The sequence below is a fragment of the Gossypium raimondii genome, chromosome 5 (assembly GCF_025698545.1).
Source record: "Gossypium raimondii isolate GPD5lz chromosome 5, ASM2569854v1, whole genome shotgun sequence".
NCBI lineage: Eukaryota > Viridiplantae > Streptophyta > Magnoliopsida > Malvales > Malvaceae > Gossypium > Gossypium raimondii.
Genome location: NC_068569.1, coordinates 19,809,731 through 19,832,809, shown reverse-complemented (window position 1 = coordinate 19,832,809; position 23,079 = coordinate 19,809,731). Strand labels below are relative to the sequence as shown.

The 23,079-nt window shown below is 33.3% G+C and overlaps 2 protein-coding genes across 5 annotated transcripts; both read right to left on the bottom strand.

The window, feature by feature from the left end:
* Positions 1–7,651: 7,651 nt before the first annotated feature.
* LOC105769646 (WAT1-related protein At4g08300) lies at positions 7,652–15,654 on the bottom strand. 4 transcript variants are annotated; one of them, XM_052631440.1, is made up of 7 exons: positions 15,368–15,654; positions 9,489–9,551; positions 9,258–9,374; positions 8,870–9,107; positions 8,610–8,768; positions 8,361–8,512; positions 7,652–8,052 (listed from the first exon to the last, which is right to left on the bottom strand). In XM_052631440.1, the coding sequence occupies exons 1-7, from the start codon at positions 15,580–15,582 to the stop codon at positions 7,839–7,841; spliced, it is 1,158 nt and encodes a 385-aa protein (XP_052487400.1). In that variant the 5' UTR covers positions 15,583–15,654; the 3' UTR covers positions 7,652–7,838. The 4 variants fall into 4 exon arrangements, with proteins under 4 accessions (XP_052487400.1, XP_052487399.1, XP_012445870.1 ...); XM_052631439.1 differs by lacking the exons at positions 8,361–8,512; positions 8,610–8,768; positions 8,870–9,107; positions 9,258–9,374; positions 9,489–9,551 and adding exons at positions 14,078–14,229; positions 14,321–14,479; positions 14,579–14,816; positions 14,969–15,085; positions 15,204–15,266 and having other exon boundaries at positions 15,368–15,638; XM_012590416.2 differs by lacking the exon at positions 15,368–15,654 and adding an exon at positions 9,653–9,923.
* Positions 15,655–19,686: 4,032 nt separating this feature from the next.
* Positions 19,687–22,404, bottom strand: LOC105769648 (WAT1-related protein At4g08290). The gene is made up of 7 exons (XM_012590417.2): positions 22,141–22,404; positions 21,844–21,906; positions 21,473–21,589; positions 21,017–21,254; positions 20,698–20,856; positions 20,394–20,545; positions 19,687–19,991 (listed from the first exon to the last, which is right to left on the bottom strand). The coding sequence occupies exons 1-7, from the start codon at positions 22,350–22,352 to the stop codon at positions 19,796–19,798; spliced, it is 1,137 nt and encodes a 378-aa protein (XP_012445871.1). The 5' UTR covers positions 22,353–22,404; the 3' UTR covers positions 19,687–19,795.
* Between the last annotated feature and the right edge of the window lie 675 nt (positions 22,405–23,079).

Genomic DNA, 23,079 nt, shown 5'->3' with positions numbered 1-23,079 from the left:
CTTGACATTGCAGTGGAGTGGATTGAAGCACCGGTTTCTATACCTCTGAGGATGCAGTAGGAAGGAACAAGGCTGCCTAAAGAAGAGAAGCATTGAAGAAGTTGAAACTCCGCAAGATCAGGCACAATTGGGCCTTGTAGTCTTTCCTCTATTCCCGTTACACGACAATGAGCAAAGAGGGGCAGCTGTAATAAGGCCCAATCGGCCTAGGCCCACGTAATAAGCCAAAACAAAAAAATGAACAGGCCTACATTTTACAAGCCCAACAAAGCAGCCCAAACCCAAAGATCAACACACCAAAACACAAAAAACAAAACCCTAGCCAGATTCTTCGGTAGCCAAGAATAAAGATCCACGCCGCCTAACACCCGATCGACGCACGTTTCGGCCTCCACGCGCGCCAAACTCTCCACGAGCACCTAAAAAACGGACTCAAGGAGTCCAATGAGAAAAAACAACGAGCAATAGTGTTTTCCTTCGATTTATTTTCTTTTTTTCGGCCTATAAAAGGTCCTTTTAAATCTGTAAAAAGGGGGCAAAAAAAGGGGAGAGAGAAAACACTGAGAATACATAGATTTTCAAGGTGAAATTGGATTTTTGTTCTTTTTCTTTTCGTTATTTTCTTTTTTTTCTTTTTATTTTGTTTTTTCTAAATAAATAAAACAAAAAAAGGAAAAGGGAATCTTACCTCTTTCACCGGCGACGCCAAGGGAGGCCGACTCCGTCGCGATTGGGGCACGAAAGACGGCGAAGGCAGCTAGGACGCTAGGGATTAAACCCTAGCAGAGCAATCGAATAAACATTTTTTCCTCATTCGGATTCAAATGATTTTAAAAGAGAAAAATTGTTTTAAATAACATGCAAAAGCGGCGTGCTTCGTCCGTGCCTCGACCATGGTGACCCGACCGAAGGGGAGGATCCGCGCCTCGACGTCATATGGTCTATTTGCGCATTGAGTCCCTCCTGCTCGTGGGCGTTGCAATTAAACCTGCTTTGTTTTTTTAAATTAGGCCGCATATTTGATCCGCGTTTGATTCGGTCCTTAGCTGCAGATGTTTTGAGAGGATGGATTAATTTCCACTTGGGTCCTCCTATTTGTTGCAGCGACTTTAATTGAGTCCATTCAGTATTTTTTTAAATTCGCCTCAAAATTCTTTTTATTTTCGATTTAATCCTTCATTTGACATTTTAGTTTTTTTAATATTGTTAATATTATTATTGCATTCTTACTGTTATATTATTTATTAGTTTTGTCATCATTATTATTTTCATTATTTTTATATATATCTGCATGCATCTTTCATATACATATTTTTTATAATTACATGTGCATTTTCCATATATATATATATATATATATATAGATATGTATATATCCTATTAATATTTTATTTTCATTATTTCCTATACATATATATATGAGCCTAGTTTTTATATAATGTACATGCGTTTTCATAGTATACCCATGCATTTCTTTAATAGATATATGTTTTTATAATATATGAATATTTTAAACTTTTTTGTGCATACAAGCAAATTTTGATATATGTATACTCTTTTTTTTTTACTTTTGAAAATAGTATTTATGTATATTACCATATATTGTATTTTCATATATTATTCTTCATTTTTTTACAAATATATATATATATATATATAAATATACACACACGTTTTAGAATATACAGTATTTCCTATATTTTATCGTAATAAAGATATATTCATTTTCTATAGTATATACACACATTTTTAAAATCTTTTTCTAATTATACATATATATACATAGGTGTTTTAATATATACATATACGCATTTTTCCTGTTTTACCAATACATATGTGATTATACATTTTACTTTGTAAATAAATACATATGCATACTTTTATACGTTTCTTTAATGCTTGTATTTCTATTTGTTTTATATCGATGTATTTCATTCCTTCTTTTTGTTTGCAAATGTACGTGTATATTATACTTGTATATATATTTGTAAATATTTATGTATACATGCTTTAAATTAAAGGATTTGTATCATATGGTACATCAACCCTTTTAACATACCCCTTCAAAAATATGGTTTGGTTTTAACTATTCATCAAAGTTATTTTCTTAATTTAAAGGTTTTTGAATGAAAGCATTTTTGGAAGTTTGGGATTTTTTGAGGGGAATTGAGCCCTAACGTATTGGGTTCTGATTTTCTTTGTCAATCCTAAATGACCGAGAATATTTTTATTCAAAATGCATAAAAAATCATTTTTGGGAACTTAACTTGTTGTGCCCTAACGTATTGGGTGTGGCATGTTACTTTCTCGAAATGAAGATTTTCGTATAAAATAAAAGTGATATTCAAGTTTGGGGATTATGAGGAATTGTACCCTAACGTATTGGGACTCGATTTCTTTACATGACTTGAACAATTGATTATCCTTTTTGCCAATTACACCATTCAAGCTTATTTTAAAATCTTTTTAACTTTCGACACAAAGACATTAAATAGTCAATTTGGTACCGATTTTTGGGCGTTACGAGGGTGCTAACCCTTCCTCGTATGTGAATCGACTCCGAACCTGTTTTCAAAATTCGCAGACCAAAATGATTTTTGAGGTGGGCCGGTCACACCTTAATAAAGGATCGGTGGCGACTCCAGTTTTATTTTTAAAAAAGTGGACAACTAAAATTTTTTGTTTTCAAAAAACGGTTTCGACAGTAAGCACTTTGTGCTTAGTAAGCTCATGTAACAAGAATTATACTTACCTAATATTTTCAATACAATGCAATGAACATTCATACATCCATTCAATACATTATTCCCCTATCATGCACAAACTCAACATTCAAATTAGCCCAATAATTTCCATGTATCAATAATATATATCATGATTGATGAGCTCATCAATTCCACGATTTCCATTTCCTTGTTATTTTTCCATATTTATCCCGTTGAATTTCTCGAAATTTCGATGGATTTTCAGAGGTACACTTTAGTGTACAAATCCGGGTCCGTCAATTCATATTCATGTGCGCACATTTCCATTTCAGAGAGCACACTCCCGCGAACCTCATCCTTACAGCGGGATTACCAGTCTAGGCTAAATCCCCTGTAATATAAACTCATAGAGTATTGTCGGGATTACCAGTCCAGGCTAAATCCCATGCAACGACAATTACTCTAATGAGCTTGGATCTGAATTACCAGTCCAGGCTAAATTCAGACCCTAATTCGGATTACCCGTCCGGGCTAATTCCATTTTCCACATATTCTTCGGGAGGGCTATATCGGGATAGGATCACCCGTCCGGGCTAGATCCTTTTTACCGTCAATTCCTTTTCAGAGATCCATCGAATTTTTCTTCCATTCAACCGGGATTTATTTTCTCTTTCCATCAAGAATATCAATGCTCCATCAATTATCATACAATAAACATCCAAATCATATTCACTTAAATAACAAACATTTCAAGCATTTAAGAATATAATTCAAGTTACACGAACTTACCTCGACAATTGTTCGTAAACAAAAATCTACTAATCCCGAACTTTTTATTTTCCTCGATCTTGCTTCATATTTGAATTTTCCGGATCTAAATAAATAAATTTAATCATTAATCTAATACTTTTCATGTTCATATGTAACATTCTCTATAATTCCATTATTATTTATAGTGCATTCAAAGCTGTCTCACTGAGTCACAGTCACTAAATTATTTATATCTTGAGCTACAGAACTCCAAATTAAGATCCGATAATTTTTTCCCAAAACTAGACTCACATATCTTCTTACCATAAAATTTTCAGAATTTTTTGTTTAGCCAATAAGTACAGTTTATTCTTTAAAGTTTCCCCTGTTTCATTGTTTGACAGTTTCGACCCCTCTTTACTAAAAGTTAATTATCTCATTGTACAGAATTCAGATGATGTTTCTGTTTGTTTATTATGAAAATATACTCATTAATTATTCTAACCATATAAATTATAACTCATAATAATTTTTGTACAATTTTTAATGATTTTCCAAAGTCAGAACAGGGGAACCCTAATTCATTCTGACATTGTCTCACGAAATCTATTATATCTCATGATTTACAATACCATTGATTAAATAGTTTCTTCTATGAGAAACTAGACTCAATAAGATTTAATTTCATATTTTATCCATCCTCTAATTCGATCTCTACAATTTTTGGTGATTTTTCAAAGTTAGACTACTGCTGCTGTCCAAAACTGTTTTAGTGTATGATGTTAATTACCATTTTTCCCTAAACTTTCAATAAATGATAATTTCATCCCTGCTCAATTAACCTCTCAATTGAGCTCATTTTTCTCAATTAACACTTTATCCCATCACTTTAAACTACTTTATAAGCTTTGGAAATCAGAATTTTAGTACTAGACTTTAATTCAAACTTTTTCACAATTAGGTCCTACAAATCAATTTCTATTGAAATTACCTAATAAAATCATCTCATAAACAGATTAAAGCTTCAATTTCATCCTATTTCATCATAAAATTCCAGCACATATTCATAGAAACTTTCAAATTCATTCATAAAATCAAAAACTAATGAATTTAGTAATAGGACCTAGTTGTAAAAGTCTTAGAAACACAAAAATTACAAGAAAAACGCAAGGATTAACTCACTTGGTGCAAAAATTATGAAAAACCAGCTTGAAGAAACCCTTAGGACGTTTTTTGGCTGATGAGAATTGAGAAAAATGAAGAGAATTCTAGATATTCCACTTTAGTCCTAACTTTTAAAGTAAATTTTGCAATATTCTAATTTTACCCTTAATTCTTCAATTCTCCTGATTTTTCTCAGCGTATGCCGCCCAAATATCTTCTTTTGGGCTTATTTTCAATTTATGTCCCTCCTCATTTAACAATTGAGCTATTTAATCCTTTAGTAATTTTTACACCTTTTTCAATTTAGTTCTTTTCACTTAATTGACTACCCAAACATTAAAATTTTATAACGAAATTTTAATACCATATTACTAACACTTCATAAATATTTATAAAAATATTTTTGACTCGGTTTTACGAGATCGAGGTCTCGATACCTTGTTTTTACCCAATTTCTTCAATAATTTCTTTTTCTAACTAACCACTAAAACGGTAAAATTCTTCTATCTATATTTTCATACGATTTTCCTATCATATCAATATTCATGCAAAAATATTAAAATAAATTTCTCTTTAAATCAGATTTGTGGTTACGAAACCACTATTCCGATAACCTTGAATTGGGGCCATTACATGTACAGCAGGGTTTGCATAAAGTTTATCAGGGCTTACATGATGTAAACCGAGTTTGCATGAGATCATAACTGGCTTTGCACATTAAATAGAAGGGTATGCATGCCTTACCTGGCTATTCTTAGCATGCAAACTCGTGCTTATGATGCAGTGTGCAAGAACACTCACCTATTGACTCACTAATACTGCTGAACCTACACCACTTTTTCCTTCCCCTTATCCTTACTTGTGGACGCTCCCTCACGAATAGGGGCTTCGCATATCACATAAAAACATACAGGTTATTTTCATTTTTAAACAGACTAAGCGACCACCTAGTAACATAGTAGCTCGTCACTCTCCTAAATCTAGAGAGCTCACCTCGCGTGACTTTAATCTTCAAATTACTTCAATTTAACTTGACTAAACCCTCGATTTTCACTTCCTAACATGAGATCTAATGTTTAATTATAAATTTAGATCATTAATTTTATACAATTTCACTAATTAACATTTTCCGGAAAAATCATGTTCGTTTTCAATCTCAAGAAGAAAAATCATGCAAATTCTTTTTACGGATTTATTAAATCAAGTTTATAAACCACTTCATTATTGTAAATTGATTTGAAAATCATATTAAAATCATCACTTAGCTCTCTATTATGAGGTTCACCATTTTATGCAAAACCAAGCTTTAAAACCATAGATATTAGAATTTCTTAATTAGATCTATAAAACACAAATTAATCCCTGCTATGAGATTCATCATTTTCTTAAAATGGTAATTTGTACTCTTGGCCCTTAACTTTTCAGTGCTTATATTTTGTCATTTTAAGTTTAAATATTTACATTAGGCCACAATACTTTTTATATTTTACGATTTAATCCCGACTCAAATTAACATTTCACAACATACTTCTTATTTCATTTTCCTCTAACATCCTTTATTCTTTACTTTCTTTATATCTTATGTCACTAAAAAAATCTATATCTTATGTCACTAAAAAAATCTATCGTATATTATTTTTGACTAAGGGAATTTTTGGATGTTACAAAAAGGATGAAGGGAAATTTGAGAGAAAACTCTTGATTTAAGATCTTATATTATTTTTGAAATGGTTGAAAGTGTGGAGGGAAGGGACGATTGGTGGTCTTATATAGCCAACTAAATTTTAAAATTTGGGCTATTTTCCCCTAAGCCCCCTACTATTACCTCCCTTGTTCTAATAGCTCCTATTTCAATTAAATCTTCTAATTTACACATTAGACCTCTAATTTAAAAATTGTTCTGATTTAATCCTCACTAATATATTTTTATTAACCCAATTACCATTATTATTAACTAATTAATATTTTATTTTATTTTATTTTCTATGTCACTAATTTTGATTCCTCACTTGAGCCCACGATTTAATTACCCGATTTTCGAGGTGTGACAGTAAGCTTTGCTATTTCCACGTATTACTCACAAAAATTCAATTATTAGGTTAACAAAAATAACTTGCATCAAGACTGAGATTTCAAAATTTGAACATTATAGAGACTTAGAATGATCCGGTTAGAAAATATAGACTAAATATACAATTACACGCATAGTACATGCTAGTAATTGAATTCAACCAAATGAATTTAAATACTACTATTTGGGTCAGGACTAAAATTTCAAAGTTTAAAAAGTACAAGAATGAAATTTGATCAATTCGAAAAGTAGTCCTAAAACTGATTAAATTAAAGTACAAAGACTAATAGTAGAATTTAACCTATTATGTCATAATGAATTGTGAGTGAAGAATGAAGATTTCGAATAATCTTAAAACAATCTATGGATGGCATCATTCAATTTGGTCCAAAACAATTGTTTCTTCTTTTTAACTCATGTTTGGTTCTTTGTTTCATATGATATCTGCTAGCCTTTTCTAACCATTTCTTCCACCAATTAAGTGAGAGCTGATTGTGGAGTAAGAATCCAAATTAGAATAGGTTAATCTTGAAGAAAGTGGCTTTTCTTCCACATGATTACACAATTAAAAAACTAACAATGGGGTTTAAGGCTTTAAGCAAGCAATTAAGGGGAGCTATCGGAGAATAAGAATCAGTTTAATCATAAAGAAAGTGGAATGTTCCGTAGGATTAAACAATTAAAAACCAACAATGGGGTTCAAGTAAATTCTATTTTAGCCTTCATATTCTTCACGTTGCCAAAGTTATAAACAAGTAGAATTAATATATAGCTACGTAGCTATTAGGATAAACTTAAAAAGTTTGAGATACCAATACAATTCATGGAACAAGTTATTTTTATTTTTGCAGTAGATAGTATCGGATGAGTTTAAGCCACAACAGAAAAATGTATGGAGACGGAATATTCGGACAAAGAACATAGGCAAACCGCGATTGATTCATGGTTTTTACTCCCAAAATTAAAGCCTCAAGAGTAAACTGGATTATTAAAGAAAAAAAAAAGAGAGTACAATCAAAAGATGATTATTAAGTTACAAAAGTACTTAAAGGGAGGGGGTGGATTACATATATAGTAGTTTTTACCGCCTTGGGAAGAACTACTCTGCTCGAAACATATCAATTTTAAGGGAAATATTGGATATTGTTTTATGTTCCTCGAGTGCTGAAGGTGTTCTTTAAATCTGGAATGTTAACAGCATTGGCAGCTCCATCAATATCATTCATTGATCTACCATTGTCTGTGATTGGCAGCTCCTGCAGGCCGTTGCTTTTCTCTTCAAGTTCTGGGGTTTTCACATCTTTGCTTTTGCCCCAAACCACAGTGTAAAGGCCTGAGACTATGATAATGGCTCCCAGTATGCTGAAATCAACCAAATAAAAGATAAAGAAGCAAATGAGTAATGGGAAGCAAGGAATACCAATGCAGAAATCCACTAAATGAATAAGACTTCTAAATTGTTTAATGGATGGTTAATAAAAGCAAAGAGAACTACTTGACAGTGCATTTTGTCACTATCTGCAAAAGTAATATTCTCTAATAAAACTTTGATATATTGTGCACCGTAATATTATTTCATGTGTCAGTGAAATTTCTTATCATAACATATTTGTTAAAGATCAAAGTGCAAGTTGTTGCAGGAACATGTTAGATTGCTGTTAATTTCATACCTTCCAAGGTGGACTTTTTCATTTAACACAAAGGCCCCTAGCGCAGCAGTGATGATCATGCATAGAGGGCTAAAAGCTGTTACAAAGACCGGCCCTCGTGCCCGGCTCACGATGCCTTGCACGTAATAGGCTATCCCGGAGCACACTATTCCCTAATCAATCACAGATTATTTTGAAGTGTTAAGCATTTGTGGTTACTGATTAGTAAGACGTTTAGAGTGCATCATGGATGGGGAAAAATGGACTTACAGAGTAAGCTGCAGCAAGAAGCCTGGAGTCGAACCCAATTTTCCAGGCGCTTAGATCACGAACCATGATAAACGACAGCCCTGCATCTTGCACCGTTCCCATGAAACATATCCAAGCTGTAAGAGACAGCTCTGCTGGGTACTTCTTCAATGTGAAGGACTGGACCAGAAACAATAACCCATTAACGTTAGCGCGTAAACAATTAAATAGTTTTAATGAACTATCTTTGCTCAATAAGAGACGTGAATATTTCAACTAACTTGCAAAATAAAGAAGCTTGACCAGCCAACGATACTTCCAAGAAGCGCTACGGTGCCAGAAACCCAGTGTTGACCAGCAGATTCGGTGGTAGTGCCATGGTGTGTGGCTCCACCTGACTTGACGAAGTCAATAATGGGGCCTTTGTACAAGGTCATCACCATTGCACCCCCCACTGTGATTGCAGTTCCAACCAACTTTGCAACACTGTGTATTTGCTTCAAATTGATTTTCTCCAACCTATTTGACATAAATAATTACCCATTAAAAAATGATAATTTCCTTCAATCTTATCGATGATATGAAGATCATGATGGAACCTTTTAAGTTATCTGATGTGGTGTGGTGTAGTGTGCAGTGGCATATGTTAATGGAAGTGATGGATTTTACCTGAAAATCATGGCCATTATGAAAGTAACAGCAGGAAGCATGTTGACGAAAGCAGATGAATATGTTGCTGTTGTGAACTTCATTCCCAGATAGTATAAGTTTTGGTCAAGCACTGGCCTGCGCATATATATTCCACTGTCAACTCTATTTCTTCATAAATATATCAACAAACAAGAAATTACATGCATTTAGTAAATGCATAACAAAGATGCGATAAGTTTAGAGCAATACTCCAGGAAGCCGAGAACAACAATCCTGAGGAAGATAGGCAGGGTCATCTTTGGCCTAATTTTCCTGCATATACAAACGAATGGCAAAGGCAGCAATGAGGCTGGGGATTATATATGCATGTCTCTACATGAAAGTGTGTAGTGAGATTGGGGAGAAAAATGAACCTTTCAAGGAAAAAGGCAAAGGGTGCAATGACAATGGTGGCGACAACATGACGGTAGGTAGCAAGAATGAAATTACTCATGCCATGCTTCATACAAATGGTGGAGAGGATGTACATCCCTGCATATCCAAACTGCAGGGAGATGATAGCCAAGTATGGCTTCGCTTTGTTCAACACATTAGAGGAAGCTGCTGCACCTGATGTTTGGTCCCCCATTTTTCTCTCTTCTATCTCTCCACCACCGCTTGCACTGAGGCTTGGAAGTTATAAATCAGAATTGGCCTTCTTATAGGGAGAAAAATGCAAACACAAAATAATAATAATAAATTAATAGAAGCAAGTGTAGTGTTTCCCATAAATGTAAAACTCACTTATCCACTAATAAAGATTAAAAAATTCCTCATTATCACAAATCATTTCGAATACCATCGCTTTGCTGATGAAAATCAAAAGAATAAAATAAAAAAAGGCGGGTGTTTATGTGGCTATCTGTTCATATGATTCTTTTGCCTTTTGCTTTCCTTTTACTTCTCGTTTGTTTAATTTAATTACACTATTTATCATGGGAAGTGGGGTTTGGATTCATTGAACAACCAAATTATGTTTAGGTTAAGTGCGGATGTTGCATGCAGAAAGAAACAATGTGGCTTTTGCGTGGCTACCATTTCCAAAATCAACTGCTTCCCTAAAACCAGTTACTCACGGAATTCACCCTCATTATGGTCTCCTTGTTTTCACTTTCCAATTCTTTTTTTTATTGTCAGTTAAAAAACTGATTTGGTAGAACTCATGGCAACTGATTGGTAAAAATAAAAGCAAACACAAGAGACATAGGCGAGGGATAATTAACCCAAGTCAATAGATTTATCCCATACATTTCATTCGTGGTCCTTTATTCTCATGATGCATCAAAGAATCAAATCAATAGTAATCAAAGTATTTAGTGGGGAGTATATTTCATTTAGTGTGGTTTGCATGTAGTAAGACTACTTTATTAACATCCCAACAAGTCCATTGGAAGGACAACGATCTAAAATATGATCGTAACATAAAACAATCGTCAAGAATCATACCAATAAACAATCCAATTCCGCAATAACTCGATCCAACTGAAGAGGTTTTAATTAAAAAAGTGATTCTCTAATACCAATCACTTCAACTAGTTAAAGGTGAGTCATCCCCTCTCCCCAACTAGTATAACTTTAAACCCCGTTCACAATCGTTATTTACATTTAATATTTTAAACTGAAAATTAGAAACCTAATTGGTTGAACCGTACCCATTTGTTAATAGAGTTTTTACAAAGGGGTAATAAATTGTAAGCTTAGAAATATAGAAATGGTAGCATCTTTCAGAAAGGACAGAGAACAAAACTAATGTAATTAGTGCAAGTGACGTCGACAAAGAATAATATATTTATGATTAGACAAACATTATATTGCTTAGAGCATCTTCCCAAACTGAATATTGCTCAAGTTCGGATATCTGGAATTCTTCGTAAGATTAGAATAATAAGAATTTAAGATGATAATTGGATTTAAGTGGTTGCTGATTAATAATCACTAATTAGATTAGGCATCTCTCACTTTATATCTTCTCAATATAGCTTCGAATGTTTGCATAAAAATAACATACAACTATTCTTATTCCTGCCCCTGCTTCTTGTCTCTTCATTTCACTTCACTCTCAATAAATTGCTACCCTTTTTACGTAGCACAAATTTGGAGCAACCACTTGTTTTGCATCTTTCAGAAAAAAAAAACATCCTTTTATTATGCCTTACCTATCCTTATCTATCAAGTTTTATTTTAAAATGTTCGTGTCCATCATGACGTATATTTAAATATGACATGATAAAATTCAAATACTTTTAATCAAAATAAATGGTTCAAAGATTATTAATACACAACCAAGTTACTTATTTGAATTCATGGGAGATAGAATCCGCATTTCACTAAATATCTGTTGGACCAAAAATGTTGTTGAAATATGAGTGGGGGCAGTGAATACAATGATGAGTATTAAAATACTGGGTTAAGGCATGTAATTGATGTGTGGGGGAGGAATCTTCTCTTTAAGAGTGATTTTAGTTAATTAATATGATCTTCCAGGCCGAATACATAGTGTACACAGTACAATTTCATAGTAAAAAGAATTCACCGTCAAAGCAAAACGATATTATAGTTAAAGTTTCAAAAGGAAATATGGAGAAAGTTATAGAGTAAGATTTACTAATAGATAATATGGTAGTAATTTGAATATAAGCCTAAACATGGCTAGTGTATATTTAAAAGTACTGAATATTGTAGTTTTTTGCATAAATGGTATCATGCCTATTGGTATAGTTGTGAATTCTTAAGCTTGTATAAGCACCACTAATCTCGTGAAAGTTCAACATTGTTTTCCCAAGTGTTGGTGAGAGTTTTTTTGCATTCTCCTGCTAGTTTGGTATTGCTTCACAACACCTTAAAACTAGGTATCCAACTTAGAATTGTCAATTCTTGACTCCTTTATTATAGCCCCTACCAATTTGTTGTGATGAAATAGCATTAGAAGCTGCAACCCACTTGTCTAGTTTCTTTATGCATAGTATTCCAACTTCTTATTCAAAATACCATCATGTGGAGTGTACGCAGAGGCTTGCGTTTCCATTCTTTTAGTGAAGACTTGTCTGCAGGTATGTTTGTGTGACATTCCCAAGAACCAACAACCGCAATTAAGGGAGATATATAGCGGAGAATAAGAATCCATAAAATTAAATTTAAGAAAAAAATGTTTTCAAGTGAATCAGTTTCGTAAAATGAAAATACTGCTATTAAAATAGGTTAATCATAAACAAAGTGGAATGTTCCATATGATTAAACAATTAAAAACCAGCAACGGGGTTTAAGCAAGCAATTGAGCGACTGGAATGACTTCCAGTAAAAGAAAATGTTGCTATTAAAATAAGTTTATTAGGAAGAACGTGGGAATGCAACCTTCTAATGGATTTATATTTAATGCATTGTTGGATTAGATTATATACCATCAATGTATCAAACATTATCACGTTGGTATGATTAAATAGTTAAAAACCAATAATGGGTTTAAGCTATTTTCTTAATTGTGAATTTAGCCCTTATGCTTTAATTTGATCAATTTCAATCCTAGTTGTTTTTAATTGGTTAATTTTAGTCCTTACTCAAATAGTTGTAATTACTAGTATTGTACCACACGTATAATTGTAAATTTGGTTTGTATTCTTTAATTGGATCATTCTAAGTCTCTTTACTTTTTGAATTTTAAAATTTCAGTCTTGACATAAATGACCGTCGTTAATCCATCAACTGGATTTTTAGTGAGTAATATGTGGAAATAACAAGTTGACATGGTATTACACACATGATAATATATTTGGAGATCAAATTTTAGAAATAGCAGAAGTTAATGAATTTAACAGTTATTGTTTGATTACGACTGAAAATTTAAATTTTGAAAAGTACAGGGACTAGAAATAATCAAATTAAAGTACATGGATTAAACCCACAACTTTCTCAAAGTGCAGGGACTAATTGCAGAATTTAACCTTTTCTTTTAGCTTTTATATCTTCACCTTGCGAAGTCATAAACAAGAAGAGCAAATATATAGCAATGTAGCTATCAGGATGTGAAAAAGAAGCAAAAAAAGCTCCATACGCTTGAACAAATGATGAACGTGGAAAGTTTGAGATAGCAGTAAAATTCATGGAGCAAGTTATTTTGACTTTTGCAGTAGATCTTTTTGTTATAGTATCCGATGAGCTTAAGCCAAAAAGAAAAAAAGAAGTACGGAAATGGAATAATTGGGGGAAAGCATAAGCAAACCGCGATTGATTCATGGTTTTTACTCACCAAATTAGCCTCAACAGTACAATCAAAAGATGATTATTAAAGGTAGAAAATAGTTTGTGGGAGGGGTGGGTTACATAGTAGTTTTTTATCGCCTTGGGAAGAACAAACTCTGCTTGAAATATATCAGCATTTTGAAGGAAATATCAATATTGTTTTATGTTCCTCGAGTGCTGTAGGTGTTCTTTGAATCCGGAATGTTAACAGCATTCGCAGCTCCATCAACAACATTCATTGATCTACCATTGTCTGTGATTGGCAATTCCTGCAGGCCGTTGCTTTTCCCTTCAAGTTCTGGGGTTTTCACATCTTTGCTTTTGCCCCAAACCACAGTGTAAAGGCCTGAGACTATGATAATGGCTCCCAGTATGCTGAAATCAACCAATCAAAAGATAAAGAAGAAACAAATGAGCAATGTGAAACAAGGAATACCAATGCAGAAATCCACTAAATGAATAAGACTTCTAAATTGTTTAATGGATGGTTAATAAAAGCAGAGAATTAGAACACTAATTGTTTAATGCAGGAAATTTTAGACTGCTGTTAATATCATACATACCTTCCAAGGTGGATTTTTTCAGCTAAAATAACGGTCCCTAGCGCAGCAGTGATGATCATGCACAGGGGGCTGAAAGCTGTTACAAAAACCGGCCCTCTTTGCCGGATCACGATGCCTTGCACGTAATAGGCTATCCCGGAGCACACTATTCCCTAATCAATCATAGGTTATATTGAAGTGTTAAGCACTTGTGATTCGTAACACTTTTCGAGAGCATCATGGCTGGTAAGAAAAGGGACTTACAGAGTAAGATGCAGCAAGAAGCCTGGAGTCGAAGCCTATTTTCCAGGCACTTAGGTCACGAACCATGATAAATGACAGCCCTGCATCTTGCACCGTTCCCATGAAACATATCCAAGCTGTAAGAGAGAGCTCTGCTGGGTACTTCTTCAATGTGAAGGACTGAACCAGAAACAATAACCGATTAACGTTAGCTCGTAAACAGTAAAGTAGTTTAATAAATTTTGTTTATTGAAAGAGACTTGACATATTTCAACTCACTTGCAAAATAAAGAAGCTTGACCAGCCAGCGATACTTCCAAGAAGCATAATGGTGCCAGAAACCCAGTGTTGATCTGCAGATTCAGTATTAGTGCTATGGTGTGTGGCTCCTCCTGACTTGACGAAGTCAATAATGGGGCCTTTATACAATGTCATCACCATTGCACCCCCCACTGTGATTGCAGTTCCAACCACCTTTGCAATACTGTGTATTTTCTTCAAATTGATTTTCTCCAACCTATTTGACATAAATAATTCCTCGTATTAAAAAATGATAGTTTCCTTCAATCTTATCGATGGTATGAACATCATGATGGAACCTTTTAAGTTATCTGATGTGGTGTGGTGTAGTGGGAGGTGGCATATGTTAATGAAAGTGATGGATTTTACCTGAAAATCATGGCCATTATGAAAGTAACAGCAGGAAGCATGTTGACGAAAGCAGATGAATATGTTGCTGTTGTGAACTTCATTCCCAGATAGTATAAGTTTTGGTCAAGCACTGGCCTGCGCATATATATTCCACTGTCAACTCTATTTCTTCATATTGTATCCATAGATATATCAAGAAATGACATGCATTTAGTAAATGCACAATAAAGATGCAATAAGTTTAGAGCAATACTCCAGGAAGCCAAGAACCACAATCCTGAGGAAGATAGGCAGGGTCATCTTTGGCCTAATTTTCCTGCATACACAAACGAATGGCAAAGGCAGCAACGAGGCTGGGGATTATATATACATGTCTATACATGAAAGTGTGTAGTGAGATTGGGGAGAAAAATGAACCTTTCAAGGACAAAGGCAAAGGGTGCAATGACAATGGTGGCGACAACATGACGGTAGGTAGCGAGGATGAAATTACTCATGCCATGCTTCATGCAAATGGTGGAGAGGATGTACATCCCGGCATATCCAAACTGCAGAGATATGATAGCCAAGTATGGCTTCGCTTTGTTCAACACATCAGACAAAGCTGAAGCACTTGATGTTTGGTCTCCCATTTTTCTGTCTCTTTTACCTCTCCACTACTTGCTCTGAAGCTTACAACTTCTGAATCAGGATTCGCCTTCTTATATAGGCAGGAAAATGCTAACACAAAATAACAACAACAATAATAAATAAATAAATAAGCAAGTGGTTCAGTTGTCCATATTCAGTATTTGCAACCTCTTTCTCTATCTAGTACTACTGCAATTGCGAATTGGTACGTAGTACGAATTCGGGTATTGATTGATACCCCGTTTACTTTTTATCAATTTTAATTATTACGAAAATAAAATCACACATATATATAATTTAAAGCAGTTCCTGTTATTACAAATCAATTCCAATATACTTTCACTGTTGATGAAAACCAAAAGACTGAAAGAAATAAAAGGGGAGGGGTGTATGTGACTAAGATGCTTTTTGCCTTTTTGTTTTTTCTTGTATTTCCCATTTGTTTGATTTGTTTATTATGTGAAGTGGAGATTCGGTTCAATGAACAGCCAAACAGTGTTGAGATTAAGTGGTGATGATGCATGCAGGAATTATGTGCCTTTTTACGTGGCCACCATTCTAAAAACAACTGCTGCCTTGTTCATTCTCTCCCTTTTATTCACTCATTTCACCGTCCTTTATTCTCTGTATTTTCACTTTCACTTTTCATTTTTTTCTAAATCATGGATTAAAAATTCGGATTTATTTCCATCAGTTCGAATCAACTAAAATTTTGAGAATTGGTGGCATGTCTTGTCTGATAGTCAGTATGCTATAACTTGTCATAAGTCAAATGCATATTGGTAAAAGAAATATCAAATTAAATGGATAAAAAAATTTATTTATAATGCCTAATTACTTATTTTTAAATAAAATTTAGAACATTAAACCACGTTCATATTTTTATTATTTATTATTTATATTTAATATTAAATGTAGTACTTAAAAATAAAAAGTTATAATTTCTATCCAACTAAAAATCAGAAATCTAAATTGTTCCACCTCCATTCCTATGTACTTTTACACTTGCCATCATAATAAATTGACAAAATCAACTAAACAAGGAGTTGAATTCTACTTTGGTTAAAATTGTCAAAACCCAAAGTAAAGTCTAATCTAATCTAATTAATATTTGATCTCAAATGGGATTCTTGGTAATATTAGAATAATAAGAGTTTAAGATGATAATTGGATTAAGTGGCTGCTGATTAATAATCGATTAGGCATCTCTCACTTCATTTCATATATTCTCAATATAACTTCAAAATCAAATGTTTGCATAAAAATTCACATTTAATTATTCTTATTCCCACCACCACCTGCTTCTTGTCTTTTCACTTCACTCTTAATGACTTTTGCATCTTTCAAGAAAATGTTCATCATTTCATTATGCATTTATCTAAGAGATTTCTCATTTTTTAAAAATAAAAATTTAAGATGGTAATAAAACTCAAAGGATCTTCTGGTGTTTTCAGTGAAATGGAGAAGCAAATGAATAGGATATCAACTAAATGGTTCAATGATTATTGATATACTAAGTGAAGGTACATAGATATTTTGATTCCATGGGAAATCGAATCCTCATATCACTAACTATATATTGGACCAAAAACATTGTTAAAATATGAGTGGGAGCAGTGAATTAGACATATCAACTGTTGCAATGTTGTTGGATTGATTATATGTGTAAGTTTCCCAAGGAAAAAGAGATCATTTATAATCATAAGTCGTAAAATGTAGGGACAAAACAAAGTTGGTGCTTTTCGTGTTTGGATCCCAACATGAAATTATCAGGTTGGTTTGGTGGAATTCCACATGACAAATGGAAAAACAAACACATTGATTTCTACATGTTTTCATTGTAACTATTAAAACAGAGAAGTAAATTGTTTAATTGGTGATTTAAAGTTATATGTTGTAACTAAACTTCTAGTTTTAGACAAATCCAAGGCCACTTTTGCCTTGTCATCTCTGCACTCAAAATCAAACCCAAAGTCACCATTATCCCAACTCTTTCGTTTTGGGTAAAAAAATCAGTTAAATACGTATACCCAACACGTATTCAGACATTTATTTTTTTTCTGGCAAAACCTGATTTTCGTCTCATCCAATACGTACAGTACTTGAAACAGAAGTGTAATTATATGCCACTCAATCCGATACGATTAAATGAAAAGATTGAAACTTTAAAGGTGTGGAATAATTCGAGCATTCAACGTCATAAGATATGAAATTAGACAGATGCTGAGTTATATATATGGTGTGGAGCTAAAACCTTGTCTGTTGAGTGCCCATCCATAATGAGAGAAAAAAGAAAAGAAAAGAGAAAGAGGGGTGGCCCGGGTGACGAAGAAAGCATGTTTCTTTTTTGTCCCTATCATGAGAGATTCAAATCGAATACAAATTTATATTCATATGGTTGGTAGGTAAGCAGATATAGGATAATATTGGTAAAATCAATTTAAATGGATGTCTGGCTCATCAATTAAAAATTTTGATGATTGTAGATGCTGGAATAGGGTTCATAAGATTATAAAGTAAAAGGATAATACAGAATGGAACTTAGTTCCATTGTACAACAGTTTTGATTGATGCCTAGAATTGGTGAATTATTGGTTGAACCGAGTTAAAAAAATCGAGAAAATTTGAGTTCTGTTTTTAGTAATGGGCTAAACGAATCAATTGTCATATTTTTTAAATAAAATAGGGTAAACTATTAAAATAGTAACTTTTGTTTACTTTAGATTACATTTTTGTCACTTCTGTTTGAAATGTTACGTTTTAGTCATTTACATTATCGTGTTGTAAACTGAGCCGTTAATTGCCGTCAATGGTGTAACGGTAAGCTGATGTGGCACGTTAAATCATTATTTCAAATGAAAATTTTAGATTAAATTCTACAATTGGTCCTTATATTTTTTCATTTTGAGCAATTTTATTTTTTTTCTTTTATATTCTTTTAACTTTTCTTTTTTTTTTCCATTTGCTTCTGCTTCTCCCTCTATTTTCCTCCCTTCTCCATTTATTTTAACATATTTTTTCTATGTTTTTTATTTGTTAAAACTAGTCAACAAGCTCACCTCACTCGAAAAAATTAAATTGTTCAAAAAAATAAAAGTATAGGGACTAGTTTTAACAAATGAAAAGCGTAGAAAACTACGTTAAAAGAAATGAAGAATGAAGGAAAACAAAGGGAGAAGCAAAAGAAAATGGAAAATAAAGAAAAAAAGAAAGTTGAAAAAATATAAAAGAAAAAAATTAATTTGCTAAAAACAAAAAAATATGGGGACCATTATATAAATTAACCTAAAATTTTTATTTGAAATGATGATTTAACGTGTCACATCAGCTTATTGTTACACGTTAATGGCAATTAACGGCTCGGTGACTAAAATGTTACAACGCGATAACATAAGTGACTAAAATGTAATGTGAGATAAACAAAAGTGATTATTTTGGTAATTTATCCAAAAAATACCTTAAAGTTTAATTTAATGTGTTTTTATATTTACTTTATATTTTTTATTTTTAAATTAAATCACCATTAAGAAGCCTCACGAATTTGACTTAAGATTCAGTGATCATTGATTTTCTCATAAAATGTGAAGATGATAATGACAAAAGGTGTTGACAATTTGGGAGGCTAATCCTATTTTATTATAAATCATGTGAAATTAACATTTCTCATGAAATGCCTGAAAAGATATGCAATCCACCGTAAAAATACTTCTTCACTAAATATAAATATTAATATATTATAAACCAGAAAGCACCTTCATCTTCAATTATTTATGGTGGTAATTCCCCACTTTGATATGGCAATGGTGTGATAGTGGTTAACAATTATGTCATCTAGAATATATTTAAAATGCTCATTTAACTTATACTCAATCATTGCTATGAATTTTCACTTTTGACCCTCTCAAAATTAAAAATTCAATTGAAACTATTTTAAAATAAAATTATTAATTTTGACCCTAAATTTTTGTAAATTCATCTCAATCACCCACCATAATTTTTGGCTAGGCCATTATGTTGGAAAAATATTAGATACATGCCTATAATCAACACTTTCCAAATTCAAATAACATACCAAGTTAATTTCAGTGACAAGTTGCAGAGAGGAGTGTAATAATGGAAAGGCTTTTATATGCACGTAGATTGAGAAATAAGTACACTTCGAAAATGCAGGAAAGGCAAGTATTCATGCTACTTTTCTTAAGATCATGGTATCTTTTACTTTCCACCCTGCTTAGCACTGTGAATTGTGGCAATGTCAAGCTTAGTGGCATTAGCACCATATTTTTCAGAAATTGGTAGCTCTGGCTGGTTACAATCAACGTTTGCAGGTGCAGATGGTGACCGAGAATCCTTGCTTTTACCCCACACCACGCAATAAAGGCCGATCGCGATAACGATTCCCCCTATGATACTACATGTTATAGTGAAATGAAAGAAGAAAATTTTTAGTTAATGAAGGAATAGGCATCGAAAAGGATAAAAATACTTTAAATGTTATACCTTCAGTGTTTTAAATTCATGGCTTTTATATGTTCATATAAAAATGAGATTCCTAGAACGTGTTGTTTTTCTTATGCTTTCACTCTTTCCTCTATAGGATAAGAAGAAAGAAGCTCATGGTTAATTGCTGTCAAACACCAAAATTCTTTAATGTATGATTATTGAAGGTGGGTTTAGTAAATTGAGGATTAGGTATGCTAATGGTCCATCATTCCATTTTTTCTTAATAATTAAAAACTTAGATATCTTGTTTGGGGTTGTACATAAAAATGAAGTGAGTTCAATTATGGTGCTGGGAAATGGATTCAAATACCTTCCGAGATGAAGTTGCTCGCCGAGGATGGCGGAACCGAGAGCAGCAACAATGATCATGCAGAGAGGGTTGAAGGCAGTGACAAATACAGGGCCTCTTGTTTTCATGACCATACCTTGTACGTAATATGTAATTCCAGAGCTAACTATACCCTTCATAAAAACCAATAATTGGTAGTAATTAGCATGTATTTATAATTTGATTAACCATAATGATATACTTGATGCTAAAGGTACTTAGATAGTTTAGGAACAATATGTTCAATACGGATATGCTTAATTTATTTCGTAGTTTTCGTACTTACAGAGTACAATGGAGCAAAAAGCCTAGAGTTCCATCCCACTGCCCATCCACTAGGGCGATGTTCTACAACCAGGGCAATAGCCAAACTCTGGATAGTACCCGCCAAGCATATCAAGGAGGAAAGAGAGATCTCCGCCGTGTATTTCTTTATGGTGATTGACTGAACCATTTGAAGAACAAAAATTTCATTAATTACCTCAAAGTTAAAAGTTTTGCAGTATTTTTTATTGTATTAGACATGGGATTTCCCAGGAATCTCCGTTATTTGTCTTAAAAAGCCTACAGTTCCACTCATTAGTGGATGACATGTAAGAACTTACTTGCAGAACATAGAAACAGGACCAGGCAACACAACCGACAAGGATCAATAGTGTCCCAGATATCCAATGTTTATCAGACGAGTCACCGCTGCTTCCATTGTGGCTTGTGTGCCTTGACCATATTAAATCAATTACAGGGCCTTTGTAAAGTGTCATAAGTAAAGCTCCTGAAAGAGATACCAGGGTCCCAACGACCTTGGCTATACTGCGTACTTCCTTCATCTTTATATGCTCTAATCTGATCAAACAATAGGAGCTTCTGTTATAAACTAGACCTTAGAGTCAAAGATCAGTCGCAGTTTATGAATCCATTTCAGTGGTTGGAAACTAGAAAATATTGAGCAGACAATTTTTGGAGTCTCCCATTTGTGAATAATATAAATGATATTAAGGTGGTTTTTTGTGTTGGCTTAAAGTCTTGTTCTGATATAGATTGATAGGAACTTCAGAATTTACCGAAAAATGACTGCAATCACAAAGGTGACTGAAGGGACAGCATTCATAATAGCAGATGTAAATGATGCTGATGTATATTTCATTCCCAGGTAAGTGAAGCCTTGATCAAGAATTGGCCTGTCAACACAAATTTTCAGACATCAAACACAGAATCCTGTCATGGATGACATGCCACAATATATTGTCATAATAGATTATGTTGAACAATTTTATTTGGTTTGAACCAAACAGGGAAGTTGTTTATGATTGGAGTTTCCATGAAGTTAAATGGTGTTTACTGTTAATTAAAAGGTGTAATTTCTCTCTCTACTTTTAAGACAAACATATATATATGTTTTAAGTTAAAGAAGTATGAAGAGGGAAAAGATTACTCTAGAAATCCCAAGGCCATTATTTGTAGGAAGATTGGGAATGTCATCTTTGGCCTTGTTTTCCTGTAAGAAAGAGGAGAAAATGCATATTGAGATTAGTCCTGTTTTATTTCCACATGTAATTATAACTGCTATCTTATGGTGCATGAACGAAATCTATGTTGCTCCGGTTTTTCATTTTGTTTTAGAGCAATTGTGCCATACACATATTCACATTCAAGACATTGGAGTCCGTGTAACATAGATCACAAGTAATATATGCATGGATGTGCGTAACATGCAAAACATTATGATCACCTCTCAAGCACCAGTGCAAAAGGTGCAAGTACGAGTGCAGCAATGGCATTACGATACACGACGAGCACGTAACGGTTCATGCCTTGGTTGAGAGTCACCATGCTGATTATGTACATCCCAGCTGAACCAAATTGCAAGAATATCATGAGGAAATAAGGTTTTGCCTTGCTGAAATTTGCACTCAAAGGTCCATTTGAACTTTGGTCACTCATCTTTGCTCTAGCTCAGTAGATAAGGAAAGATTTACCTGAATTCTTGACTAGGAAGTGATTAAAATTGTTCTTATATATATGCAATAAGCCATGTAAAGGACTTAAATCAACCCGGAATCTGCAGGGTCCATTTTCCACGAAACTTTAGACAGCAGCGCTTTTTGCCTTTAATTTCCATTTCGTTCAAAGTTTTGAAAAAGAAAAAGGACAATTAATTATGTTATCTTCCAAGCAAATAGTGCAATCCTTCATTTTGGCAGATGGAGTAGAAGACACAAAATGCATATACACTTATGCCTAGTGTCCTTTGATGATGGCATGAATATCAATAGTATTGCATGTGTCCAGTGGCGGAGTCAGAAAAAAAAATTTGGGAGGCGGGCGGAATTAAATTATATATTGTAAAAATACAATTTCATCATTTTAATAGATTATATCTTTATAATTTTTAAAGGGCCAAAGTGTAATTTTACTATTACTAATTTAAAACGTTATAAATTATAAAAGACCTAAATAGAAAATTTTTCATTTTAGAGGGGGTCAGGGCCCCTGCCTATCCCTTGGCTCTGCCACTGCATGTGGTTACGCTGAGATATGAGCTTTGTAAAAGAAACTACCAACTCAGGAGTGCCATTAACATATACTTATCCAAGCTTAGAATGTTAAACTAAATAATTAACTAACCAATCAATTAACATATTTACAAGACTCAAATATGAGATCTGAA